The sequence below is a fragment of the Pseudophryne corroboree genome, chromosome 7 (assembly GCF_028390025.1).
Source record: "Pseudophryne corroboree isolate aPseCor3 chromosome 7, aPseCor3.hap2, whole genome shotgun sequence".
Classification (NCBI taxonomy): Eukaryota; Metazoa; Chordata; class Amphibia; order Anura; family Myobatrachidae; genus Pseudophryne; species Pseudophryne corroboree.
In genome coordinates, this window is record NC_086450.1 from 65,150,645 (window position 1) to 65,164,527 (window position 13,883).

The 13,883-nt window shown below is 43.5% G+C and overlaps 1 protein-coding gene across 8 annotated transcripts in view; it reads right to left on the reverse strand.

Annotated features, from left to right (window-relative positions):
* Positions 1-771: 771 nt before the first annotated feature.
* LOC134944574 (UDP-glucuronosyltransferase 1-2-like) overlaps positions 772-13,883 on the reverse strand; it is a 181,963-nt gene continuing 168,851 nt past the window's right edge. For all 8 annotated transcript variants that reach the window (XM_063933244.1, XM_063933250.1, XM_063933248.1 and 5 more), the window contains exons 2-5: positions 10,762-10,893; positions 7,770-7,857; positions 2,338-2,557; positions 772-1,364 (exon numbers count right to left, since the gene is read on the reverse strand). In XM_063933244.1, coding sequence (XP_063789314.1) covers positions 1,073-1,364; positions 2,338-2,557; positions 7,770-7,857; positions 10,762-10,893 — 732 coding nt within the window. In that variant the 3' untranslated portion in view covers positions 772-1,072. The remainder of the gene's footprint in view (positions 1,365-2,337; positions 2,558-7,769; positions 7,858-10,761; positions 10,894-13,883) is intronic.

Genomic DNA, 13,883 nt, shown 5'->3' on the forward strand with positions numbered 1-13,883 from the left:
TTTAATTTCACAAATAGAGAAGGGGAATATCAAGGAAGGACTTTGGGGTTCATTTATCAATCACCGTTTTTCAAAAACACTGATTTTCTGTGGGGGTTTTTTGTATTTTATTTTATGTTAGGCTGAGGATTGAAAGCATTATGAATGTAACTGCAAGTCTGATATTCCTCGCTAGAAGTTCATCGTCTGTGGATCCACTCTGTCAGTCCCTCCACTGGTTACCGGTATTTTACCATATTCAATATAAGATACTTTTACTTACATACAAGGCTATTAACCATACTACACCAACATCTCTTCGCTCATCTCACAATATCTCCCTCCCTGACCTCTCCGCTCTGCACAAGATCTGCGTCTCTCATCCATACGCTTTACTCGCTCCCACTCAAAATTACAGGACTTTTTCCGGGCTGCACCCACTCTGTGGAATGCCCTCCCATGCACAATAAGACTCACCTCTAGTCTCCAAACTTTCAAGTGTTCCCTGATAACCCACCTCTTCAGACAAGCCTATCAAATACCAGAACCACCCACATAAACTTTCCTATTCAATGACATCCCCACTGTATTTACTGCACTATATAATAAACTGTTAATAAATAAATATTATTACATGCAACACCAGACGTGATAGGTAAAAGAACATTTTTAGGTGAATATGCATTCTGCTGTCTAATCAATGATTTAATTGCGAATATTGAGGTGATATAAAAAAAGGGTACTTAAGGGACTTATGGCACAAAATAAAATCAATTGGATCTTCACCAGCAGTGATTTTTAACTTCCAGGCAGATTTATTGCATATTGTTGCCCTTAACAGATAATTGACAATAGTTATGACACAGACTTGCTGGGTAGATACAATTGCGACCAATGTACAGAACTGAGCACATGTGTTGTTTTATCCAAGGGTGTTAATAAAATATTTTTGGACAATAGAAATTTGGTGAAGGTGGAGTTCCCCTTAAAGTACTAGAATTCAGTGTTTTTGCTCCTTATCATGGGCCAGATTACAGGGTATCGTGGACTGAAGTTACAGGCGACATATGTTATCACTCTAAATAATCTTGCTCTATTCTTTTTTGGATTTGGACTTCTGTCTGGATTTTCTGCCACAGCAGCATCTGTAGGTGAAGGAGCAGCATTTAATACTGATAAAGAGTGTGGTGATCAACACGGCGAGTAGGAAGCCAAAGACGTCTATGGAGTGATACTGAATCCAATTCAAATCGTGGGCAGCCGGGCGCAGGTGAGGGGCACCTTTATGCCTCATGACAAACTCCACCCAGTGCACAGCGAGGTCCAGGGGGTGGATTGGTCTGTCCAGGTGTAGAGCAGAGAGGCGCTGAATGTTCTCCTTGTAGCTAATGAAAAATCACATAGAACTCAGGGTTACTATTGAGTCTGTGTATTACTCACCTAGAGATGATGTAAATGAGATTAAACAGAACAAGCTCTGATGAGAATGAGTGACTTAATACTGTATGCCTAATCACAATCTGACTTCAGTTGAAAATTGAGGACATGGTACCAGGGCCATCTTAATGTTTAGGCACACTGGGTAGTTGCCCAAGGCCCCACAATTGTAGGGGTCTTCGAGCAGGGGTGAGTGGTGGTCACGCATTCTCTACCTGCCTCTCAGAATGCAGACAGACAGGGAATGGCTGTCGGCATGCTGATTGGTGGACGGCTGGAGCTATCCACCAATCACAGTGTTGACAGCCATTCACTGTATGCTAGCATGTAGAGAGACAGTGTAGGACCCCAATGTTTTTTTAATTGGTTCCCGTTAATGGGTGTAGGGCCCCAAGTGCATTGCTTTGCCCAGGGCCTACAATGCTATAAAGACGGCCCTACATGCTCTCCCAATGCCCCTCTATTCTGTCTGCAGGTTTTGTTATTTACTGCACATACAGATAAGTCCTAGCTCATCTCTGCCGCTAGCGTCGCGCATTTTCTGCGACTAGTGTGTTCTTGGGCGCGTGCTTGTACTGCGCACGTATCCATGGTCTAAAGGATTGCATGGGGGTGTACGCTCCTGCATACAGGTTGCACGTAGATGCAGCAAATCACAATCGTGATGTGGCCACAGGTGCGACCCACTCGCAGCAACGGCCAGCAAGGACACATATGTACTTAGAAGAGTACATGGTCAGTGAAGCCAAAACTGGGCTTCATTGTACATATGCCGGCTCCCACTAACAGTCAGAAGGGCAGAGCAGAGGTGTTGGTAGGGCTGTCCGCCATTACCGCCAGGCCTCGTAGTGGCCACACCCCTAGCTGCGCAGTCATTTGTGTCCCTCTAACTTATTCATAATATTGTTGTTTTATAATTACCTGGGAATGTTTATCACAGAGTCCAGAGCGTTGCTGAGATCTTCCGGTGTCATGTCCAAGACATTAAGTGTTATGCCAGCTCCTCGGGATTCCATCCGCTTAGCATTATCCATTTGATCGCCAAACAGGGGCAACATAACCATGGGCACAGCATTACAAATACCCTCATAGATGCCATGGGAGCCCGCATGAGTGATGAAGGCTCGGGCTTTTGGGTGAGCTGGTGAGATACAAAAAAAAAGTTATACATTAGGTTTGAATCTCCTGCTTTGGAAATGAAAAATATTGGAACAAGATAACATCCTGCTAACATGCACTGTATTGCATGCCACAAAGTATTCCGTTTTCTAAAAAGTTGTATTTTTTTTATTTTTACAGAATCAGAAGGTAACCGAATCCTTGCACACAGATCATTGCCAATTAGGGGCAGTGTTTTGTTCATATGTTTGTAAATCCATCAGGACACAGAGACATGTGAGTTCACTGCTGTGCTTTTTTATTCCATCCCCAACTCCAGGCACACTGCACACTGTACCACCCACTTCCCAGCATCCCCCTGGTCCTAGGGACCATCACTGAAGATTCAGGCTTACACAGATTAGTAAAGGCCCGTACACACTGGTCGATGTATCGGCCGTTCTCTTGAACGGCCGATACATCGCGGGACCGTCGGCCAGTGTGTACGGGCGATACGTCTGTGAACTCCGTCGTTCACAGACGTATCGCGTCGGCCGCGCAGCACAGCCGACAGCCAATATATCTAACGATATATTGGCCCGTCGCTGTGTGTGGACGACCGCCCGTACACATGCTGCGGCGGCCGGCGGTGATTGACAGGTGAACTGGGTGGGCGCGAGCGCCCGCCCGCCCAGTTCATGACGTCAGTCCCCCGACGGATCGGGCTGTGTGTATGCACAGCACACTGCCCGATCCGTACATAGATATATCTGCAGATCAATTGATCTGCAGATATATCTAATAGTGTGTACCCACCTTAAGGGAGTGTCTACAAATATTAAGCATTCTAATACACTAACATCACATCCTCTTTTCTTTAAAGATAAACCCTGTACGCTTCAATGTAACAATTAACAACGTCATATTAAGAACATCATCTAACACGTTTCAATGAGTCTCTCAGGTCTGCGTATTTCCCTTTTGGGTCTTTCGTTCACAGTCTGTGTTTCATCTACCATGTTGGACCTTTCTAGAATCGTGGTTTGTTCACCATTATCAGGATCATCATACATGTCAGATGAAGGGTATCCTTCAGTCATGTTGTCTTCATTATGGTTAGGTTGAGATCTTAAATCCACCCGATTTCTTTTTACTTCCGTTCCACGCTCTGTACGTATAGTATAAGATCTTGGTGCTACTTGTGCTTGCACAATACCTTTCTGCACCCAAATACCTTTCTCGTGATCTCTGAGACGGACTTGGTCACCCGATTTTAGATCAGATAAACTTTTTGCTCGCCTGTCATGGAACAGTTTCTGTTTCGCCTGTTGACGTTCCTTACCCAGTCTGACCAACGCTGAGTTATGTGTATTAAGCAGTTCATCATGTATCGGGAGATTTGCTCTAATCCTCCTTCCCATCAGCATTTGTGCAGGAGAAAGTCCATTCTGTAAAGGTGTACTGCGGTAGATTAAAAGACTTTTGTAGAAATCTTCTTTACCTTCTTGAGTTTTTATCATGAGACTCTTTACAGTTTTTACTGAACTTTCCACCAACCCATTTGAGCGTGGATAGTGGGGACTTGATGTAGTATGGACAAATTCCCACTCATCAGCAAATTGTCTAAATTCAGCACTGGAAAACTGAGGACCATTGTCAGTGAAAACTTCCATAGGAACACCATGCCTTGCAAAGATTGACTTCATGCAATTGATTACGGCTTTACTAGTAGTTGTATGTAGTGTCTTCACCTCAGGGTAGTTAGAGTAATAATCAGCAACGACAATGTACGTTTTCCCATTACAATCAAACAAATCTGCGCCAACTTTCTGGTACGGTCTCTCTGGCACTGCGTGAGGACTCAGTGGCTCGACTTGTTGTTTCGGTCTATACGTAAGACATAATTCACATGTAGCTATAGTCTGTGCTATGTCTTGGTTCATTCTTGGCCAATACATAACTTCACGCGCTCTCCGCTTACATTTTTCTTCTCCTAAGCGGCCTTCATGTATCTTGCACAGCATAGTTTTTCTTAGTCGTGCAGGTATGACAAACCTATTGCCTTTGTAAATAATACCATCGACAACTGTAAGGTCACTGTGGTACATCCAATAATCATGGATAGACAGCGGGCACCCATGTTTTTCTGCTGGACAACCTTTCAAAATGATATCTTTCAACACTTTCACTGTGTCATCTGTCTCAGTTTCTTTCCTAATCTGTTCTTGTCTTGCAAGAGACACTGGTAGAGAAGCTACGATCAAATTAACATAGGCTTCTATCTCTTCATCCATCAGACTTTTGGAACCTTCACTTTTGTCCACAGCACGAGAAAGTGTATCAGCAATGTACATGTATTTGCCGGGACAGTACAGCAAGTGTACATCATATTTCTGTAGTCTGATAAGCATTCGTTGAATTCTCATGGGACAGTCATGTAATGATTTAGTCATGATAGCTATCAATGGCTTGTGGTCAGTTTCCACTGTAAATTTTTGACCATACACAAACTGATGAAATCGCTCACATGCATATGTGATCGCTAGAAGTTCTTTTTCTATCTGAGCATACCTTGTTTCAGCACTTGTCAGTGCTCTTGATGCATAGATTACTGGTTGCCGTGTATCCTCATGTTCTTGTAACAGCACTGAGCCTAGGCCAAATTGTGAAGCATCTGCTGAAATTCTTATTCTTTTCGCAGGATCAAAGAATTTTAGCACTGGTTGCTCTGCAATGATCTGTTTCAAGTTTTGCCAACTTTCTTCTTGTTCATGTGACCACATCCACTCGTTATCCTTGTCCAACAACCATCTAAGAGAGGCTGTTCGTTCAGAGAGTTGAGAAATAAACTTTCCTAAGTAAGTAATCATTCCTAGGAATCTTCTGACGTCGTCTTTGTTGTTAGGACGTTCCATGTTCACTATGGCTGATATTTTCCTTGGGTCTGGTTTTACACCTTGATCCGAGACCACGTCGCCCATAAAGGTAAGTGTATTCACGCCAAATTCGCATTTGTCCTTGTTTAGCTTTAGATTCACTTTCTTGACAAGTTCCATTAATTGTCTCAATCTAGAATCATGTTCTTCCTTTGTAGATCCCCAGACAATAATGTCATCCATCATTGTTTCAACACCTGGAATATGTTCAAAAATCATGTGTATCTTTTTGTGATATACTTCTGGAGCAGACAATATTCCATATGGTAGTCGAAGAAATCTGTATCGACCTTCTGGTGTATTAAATGTACAAAGCTTTGAGCTGGCCTCATCTAGCTTCATTTGCCAGAATCCTGAAGATGCGTCCAATTTACTGAACCATTTTGCTTCCGCAAATTGCGACATGATTTCATCTCTGGTTGGTAGTTTGAAATGTTCTCGTTTAATAGCTTTGTTTAAATCTCTGGGGTCTAGACATATTCTGAGTTGTCCATTTTTCTTTTCAACAATTACTAAGGAGCTTACCCATTCAGTAGGCTCATCAACTTTCTGTATCACACCCAAGGCTTCCATGCGATTTAACTCTTGTTTCAGTTTTTCTCTCAGCGCAAACGGCACTTTTCTACAGGGGTGTATCACTGAAGAAACTTGCGTGTCTATATTTATTTTATGCTCTCCAGGCAAACAACCTAGACCTTCAAACAAGTCTCTGTATTCTGTAAACATCGATTTGCAGTCATCTTCTACTTGTGATGTCACCATAAAAACTTTCTTTAGCAAGCTTAGTTTCTCACAGGAACTTAATTCTAGAATCTGTTGCACGTTTTTATCCACAATCAGTAGAGATGTTTTAAACTGTTGTCCCTTATATTTCAGTGTCACTAAGCATGTACCTTTCACAGGAATTTCCTCCCCAGTGTACCCTGTAACTTTCACTTTGGCTGGGTGAATTTTAGGTTTTACTCTAAAAGTCTTATTGTCTTGAAAAGATATTAAATTCACCTGCGCGCCAGTATCAAGCATAAAGGGAATGACAATCTCGTTCACAGTTAAAGGGACAATCCATTCTTTCTTATCTGCACTGCAAAGTTCAATGCAATCCACAAAGAATTCCTCTGTTTGTTTAACAGCATGCACTTTGGTTGTTTTACTTTTAATTTTACAGCATTTGGCAAAGTGATTAAGTCTACCATATGTCATGCAGGTTTTACCATAAGCAGGGCACATTTTAGGATTGTGAGCATGTCCACATCTACTACACATTTCCTTATTATACTGTGGCTTAGACTGCTTCATTCTTGAGAATGGAGGTTTGCATGGTTGTGTTTTCTGCACTACATGCACATCAGCTTCCTTGTGTAACTTTTCGGCTTGAAATCTAGTTATTTCTGCAGATCTACACATAGTCACTGCCCTTTCTAGTGTTAGGTCTTGCTCTCTCAGCAATCTCTCTCTGAGTCCATTATCAGGTATTCCACAGACAATACGATCTCTAATCAGTGAATCCTTTAAATCACCAAACTCACAGGTTTTACTGAGTGATTGCAGCTCTGTAACATACTGATCAAATCCATCTACAGACTTCTGATCACATGTGAAAAACTTATATCTTTCATATGTCACATTTTTCCTTGGCACAAAGTAATCTTCAAACTTTTGCATTATAGAAGATAGCACCATATTCTGCCCCTCATCAAACTGAAAACTATTATAAATGTCCAGCACATCCTCTCCTATCACATGGAGGAAAATGGATGCCTTCGTTTTGTCAGCCTCTGCATCAGCTGCACATGCAGCAAGATATATATTAAACCTTTGCTTAAATCTTTTCCAGTTTTCAGACAAGTTACCAGACATCAGCATGCCTTTTGGAGGAGCTAGTTTATCCATGGTTACTCACTGTTTGAAGATAGGAGCACACAGCAGGTTTTGCAGACACTGAGTATCACAGCCACAGACTTCTGCAAGATTCTTTCACACTCTGAGAGCACTAGCAGTCCAAGTCAAACTTCTTCTGACACCATGTTTTGTTCATATGTTTGTAAATCCAGTCATCAGGACACAGAGACATGTGAGTTCACTGCTGTGCTTTTTTTATTCCATCCCCAACTCCAGGCACACTGCACACTGTACCACCCACTTCCCAGCATCCCCCTGGTCCTAGGGAGCATCAATGAAAATTCAGGCTTACACAGATTAGTAAGGGAGTGTCTTCAAATATTAAGAATTCTAATACACTAACATCACAGGCAGTACCTAGTTATTTACATTAATCCAATCCCTTAGCACACTAGCCAAGTAGTATAGAGGAATACTTACCGAGCAGATCATTCTGTGGCAGCCACTTGACCAGGTGAGTGTTTTTGCCCAGGTTTGAAGGCGCTGGTCCCGTATACCGCCAAATAACCTGAGAGGGGAGACACAACAATTGCGTGAGCAGTTTACCACTACATAGACACCACGTGCCCATAGTATTCCTCTTGTCCATTATGTTTCCCGGTACACACCTCATCACAACTTAAATTTGCTGTTACTCCAATTTTGTGAAAGTATTCAATTAGTTGCATTTAAAATCCACGTTCATTGTGACAGGAGGCTGTGTGGCTCTAGAACCCTCCAGATCAGATACATCCACAGTGCTAGACTATGTTGTGCTGCTTAACATAGTGCAGGATTTGGGTTTTATATGGGGAGCTCAAAAGGAATGCATGGAATAACGTCAGCGTAGACGGGTAATGGTGATTAATTACCTGTCCTTCTACATTACTAAGTATGGCACCCGTCCCAAGTTTGGCTGGGCAGTTCTGACTTGCGGACCTTCAAAAGGAAATAGTTTCACCCAAAAGTGGGTGTTTCTCAGCAGTCTGGGGCGGATGGGAAGTTCCTGTAGTTTCCATGATCACCAGCTTGTTAATACCGAATACATTAATTTATATGTAAATTATTGTTATTTTCCTCTTCATACTATTTATTTAAAACAAATCAATCATTACACAGTTCATTGATGTCATCAACAAAAACAGTGGGCCTTATTCAGGATTGTTAGCAAACCGAAAAAGCACACTAATGCGCAAAATCATGTTGCACTGCAGGTGGGGCAGATGTAACATGTGCAGAGAGAGTTAGATTTGGGCGGGGTGTGTTCAAAATGAAATATAAATTGCAGTGTAAAAATAAAGCAGCCATTATGTTCATGCATAAAAACATCATAACCCACCCACATCTAACTCTCTGCACCTGTTACATCTGCCCCACCTGCAGTGCACATGGTTTTGCTCATTAGTGTGTTTATTTGGTTTGCTAATAAACCTCAATAACCCCCAGTATGTCTACAATTCTGTAAAATAGTATAATCTATTCTTACAGGGCTAGTTATGAACATGGCAATAAGCAATGATGAAGATTTTGCCCACATACACTGAGAAACCATTGTTAGGGTCCATCCACACCTCACCTGCATTGCTCCTCTGTCGGTGATCTGCTCAGCTTGGTTCATCGATCTTGCACTACTTTTTCCGTATACTTTCTTGCATTGTGCTTCAGCCAGAGTCCACAAACCTTGGCGCGTTTCTCTAACTTGGCGTTAGTTTCTGATGCTACTCACCTCCTGAGGAAACTGATGCTAAGTCATAGAAATGCGTCAATGTTTCCCACATTGCTTTGCATCACTGGAAGTTGCACTCCAAGCACTAAGCACTCACTCACCAACTGCTGCTGTTGGGACTGTGGAGTTTAAACTGCCCAAGCAAGGGAGCCTAACTTTCATTACAGATGCCATTACCATTTGTTAGCAGCTGTGGATGTTTCATTGGCGTGACTACATTACATGCCTGCACTTACAGGGGCTGATTCATGCAAAGTGGCTGTATTTATGAGGAACTGCAGAGACAGATTTACCTTATGCTAATGCAAGATTTGTCTTTGTCAGACTGACATAAGCAAACATTAAAGTGTTTAATATCCCTACACATAAATCCGTACTAAGGGGGTCATTCCGAGTTGATCGCTAGCTGCCGTTGTTCGCAGCGCAGCAATCAGGCTAAAAATCGGCACTTCTGCGCATGCGCACTGCACACACGCGACGTACTTTCACAAATGCCGATGCAGTTTCACACAAGGTCTAGCGACGCTTTTATGTCGCTCTGTTGATCGGTGAGTGATTGACAGGAAGTGGGTGTTTCTGGGAGGTAACTGACCGTTTTCGGGGAGTGTGTGTAAAAACGCAGGCGTGCCAGATAAAAACGCAGGAGTGGCTGGGGAAACGGGGGAGAGACTGGCCGAACGCAAGGTGTGTTTGTAATGTCAAAACAGGAACTAAATAGTCTGAAGTGATCACAGGGTAGGAGTAGGTCTGCAGCTACTCTGAAACTGCACAATTTTTTTTGGTAGCAGCGCTGCGATCCTTTCGTTTGCACTTCTGCTAAGCTAAGATACACTCCCAGAGGGCGGCGGCTTAGTATTTGCACTGCTGCTAAAAGCAGCTAGCGAGCGAACAACTCGGAATGAGGGCCTAAGTTTGCAGTGCTTTTCAGTTGCAATTACAATGAACAGATTGGCTTTTAAAAATACATGAGACTAATTCCGCAAGTGTATATGCCACAAGTACATTTAAGGGGAGCTGTATCAAGCCTTGGGGAGGGATAAAATGGAGAAGTAGCCCAAAGCAATCTATTAGCGTCTGGCATTTGTCTAGCACAATCTATGAAATGAGTTAGCAGTTGATTAGTTGCTGGGGGCAATTTCTCCATTTTATTTCACTCAAAAAGGTTTGAATCATCTCTCTCAAAGGTTTGATACATCTCCCCCTTCAACCAGGGCATTTTAAGAGAGGAGGGGCCCCGTGTGCCGACTCCGGGTGGGCCTACGGCGCCGTCGAGTGGAGGGGCCACTCGACGGCGCCGTAGGCTCCGACACTGTGCCGGAGTCTTCTGCGTTTGCGCAAGTCTCTGGAAAGATGGCACCCGCCATGGTTCTGGAGACTTTGTCTACTGCACATGCGCGGAGGCCATTTTTGGAGTGATTTTCAGCGCCCGTCGTGGGACTTCAATATGGGTGCAGTGTGGGCCCCACTGGACCCAGGGAATGGTGGGACTGCACAAATTGCACCCATGAAAGAAATGCCTATGCCTTCCACACATACATCTGAACTCAATCTAGCAATAATGGACATTAGATGTAGACTGTAATGGAACAGTAAATGTAGTTCCTCTGTGTTGTTAGTCTATATTCACTAATATTCACCACAGTATAATCACTAATATTCCATGATAATGAAGAGATTTTGTTGTCTGGTGCCTTAATAAATTCCTACCTTTTGAGGAATGGACCTTAGGGCCTCTGCTATATCCATAGCCTTGTTCATTGGGATTTCAGACACCATCGACCCTAAGGAGAAAACCACAAAGCCGTGTTCCCCAGAACTGTTCACCAGAGCTTCAAACTCCTGGAAAAAAAAAGAAAGGAATCTAGTTTTAAAAATAAATATCATATTTTATTATAATTTAAAGTATTAATTATGGTCCTAAAAAAATAATAATCATGATTGGGGATGAAAATGGATGAAATAGAAAGTATGTTCTATTCTGTCCTTAATTAGGTACAAAAATATCTTCAGACTCAGAGAACGAGATGGCAGAGGGTTATAACTACCGGTTGAGTATCCCTTATCCAAAATGCTTGGGACCAGAGGTATTTTGGATATCGGATTTTTCTGTATTTTGGAATAATTACATACCATAATGAGATATCATCATGGCGATGGGACCTAAGTCTAAGCACAGAATGCATTTATGTTTCATATACACCTTATACACACAGCCTGATGGTAATTTTAGCCAATATTTTAATAACTTTGTGTATTACACAAAGTTTGTGTACATTGAGAAATCAGAAAACAAAGGTTTCACTATCTCACTTTCCGTATTTCGAATATTCTGTATTTCGGAATATTTGGATATGGGATACTCAACCTGTATCTACTTTGTGCAAATACATCCGTTGTTATGGGAAGCGCATGCACCTGTGTGTCAAGATGGCAGTGCAAAAGTATGTATCTTCTGATTGGAGGAGATTTTAGAATAAAGGCCGTATTCACAGGCAGATCTAGGGAGAGATGTGTGCTGAGCGAACCGCTCAGCACACATCTCTCCCCCTGCTCAGCACAGCGCGATGTGTGCTGAGCGTGCGGGGGGAGATGGACGGGGGGGGGGGGTGGTGCTCATTTCACCCAGCGGGTGAAGTGAGCAACCTGCTAGATTGGCCAATCTAGCACCAGCGATAGCGATGCGCAGGGCTGCGCATCGCTATCGTTTTGAGGGGTATACACGGAGTGATCGCTGCTTAAAATCTAAGCAATCTAGTCAGATTGCTTAGATTTTAAGCAGCGATCGCTCCGTGAGTACCCCCTTAAGACTTGAACACTACATGATAATAGAAGATTCAGGGATTTAGTTGCATATATTTGCAAAGATATGGTTAAGCCACCAGGCCGCATCAAGGCTTCTCTAATACTGGTGGTTCCAAACACTACGTGATAATAACACTCAGTCTGGGTCATATAATTGCTTATTGGTGTGCTATATGATAATAGCATATACAAAATACATACCTCCCAACTGTCCCGATTTCAGCGGGACAGTCCCGCTATTCAGACACTGTCCCGCTGTCCCTCCCGCGGGTCACAGTGTCCCGCGGGCGGGGGGGCAGTTGGGGAGGCTTTGATCTCCCGCTGCTCTGCTCTGCAAAGCAGCGAGTGATCTCTAAATAGATGCTGTGCGCACGCGCACAACATCTATTCAGTGCAGGCAGTGAGCCGGGGGCTGCCCAGCTGCTCAGGGAGCGCTGGGCACGCCCCCAAAATGACTAAAACGGACCCACGACGCGTGGCCACGCCCACTCGACTGTAGTCACGCCCCTCCCATACGAGACCACGCCCCCTTTTCGGGACACGCGCGGCTACGCCGCGCGGAGTGTCCCGATTTAGGAACATTCAAAGTTGGGAGGTATGAAAATATATCTACATTGAGAGCCTTGACCTACCAAGGAAGGTTTATTATTAAAAAGATAGCTTTTTAAAAAACATGGGCCCTCATTCCGAGTTGTTCGCTCGGTATTTTTCATCGCATCGCAGTGAAAATCCGCTTAGTACGCATGCGCAATGTTCGCACTGCGACTGCGCCAAGTAACTTTACTATGATGAAAGTATTTTTACTCACGGCTTTTTCTTCGCTCCGGCGATCGTAATGTGATTGACAGGAAATGGGTGTTACTGGGCGGAAACACGGCGTTTCAGGGGCGTGTGGCTGAAAACGCTACCGTTTCCGGAAAAAACGCAGGAGTGGCCGGGGAAACGGTGGGAGTGCCTGGGCGAACGCTGGGTGTGTTTGTGACGTCAACCAGGAACGACAAGCACTGAAATGATCGCACAGGCAGAGTAAGTCTGGAGCTACTCTGAAACTGCTAAGTAGTTAGTAATCGCATTATTGCGAATACATCGGTCGCAATTTTAAGAAGCTAAGATTCACTCCCAGTAGGCGGCGGCTTAGCGTGTGTAACTCTGCTAAATTCGCCTTGCGACCGATCAACTCGGAATGAGGGCCATGGTTTTGAGTTTTCAACAGGAACTTTGGGACAACAGTCCGAATTCAGGCATCATTTTGCTATTAAAAGTAAAGCCCTATTAAATTTCAGGCTTTAACACGATGGAAAGCTGCGACATTTGCAAGCTGCCACGTAGTAAATAGATCTGTTTAAATGAATGGCCATGGAGAGTGCTGGAGATACCATATCTATCTACATTGGGGGTAATTCCAAGTTGATCGCAGCAGGAATTTTTTTAGCAGTTGGGCAAAACCATGTGCACTGCAGGGGAGGCAGATATAACATGTGCAGAGAGAGTTAGATTTGGGTGGGGTGTGTTCAATCTGCAATCTAAATTGCAGTGTAAAAATAAAGCAGACAGTATTTACCCTGCACAGAAACAAAATAACCCACCCAAATCTAACTCTTTCTGCACATATTATATCTGCTTCCCCTGCAGTGTACATGGTTTTGCCCAATTGCTAAAAAAATTCCTGCTGCGATCAACTTGGAATTACCCCCATTGTTGGTTAATCTCTGTACATAGTAGGAGCACAGTGCACTCTTTAAAATAAAGCCAGTATTCCGGGATAAATAACTTGCTATTTACCTATATTACACTACTGTGTAACCTTGCCTTTACTCTAGAATACACCAGCAACCTTTGCCTCTTGCATTTCACTTTTTTGAACGTACTTTTAATGTCCCCAAGTAAAGCCCGGTACACACGTCCAGAGATGTGTGCTGAGCGATCTATCAGTGTCCGCTCAGCACACATCTCTCCCCCGCTCAGCTCAGCGCAATCAGGCCAATCTAGAACCTGCGACAGCGACGTGCGGGGCTGCGCATCCATAT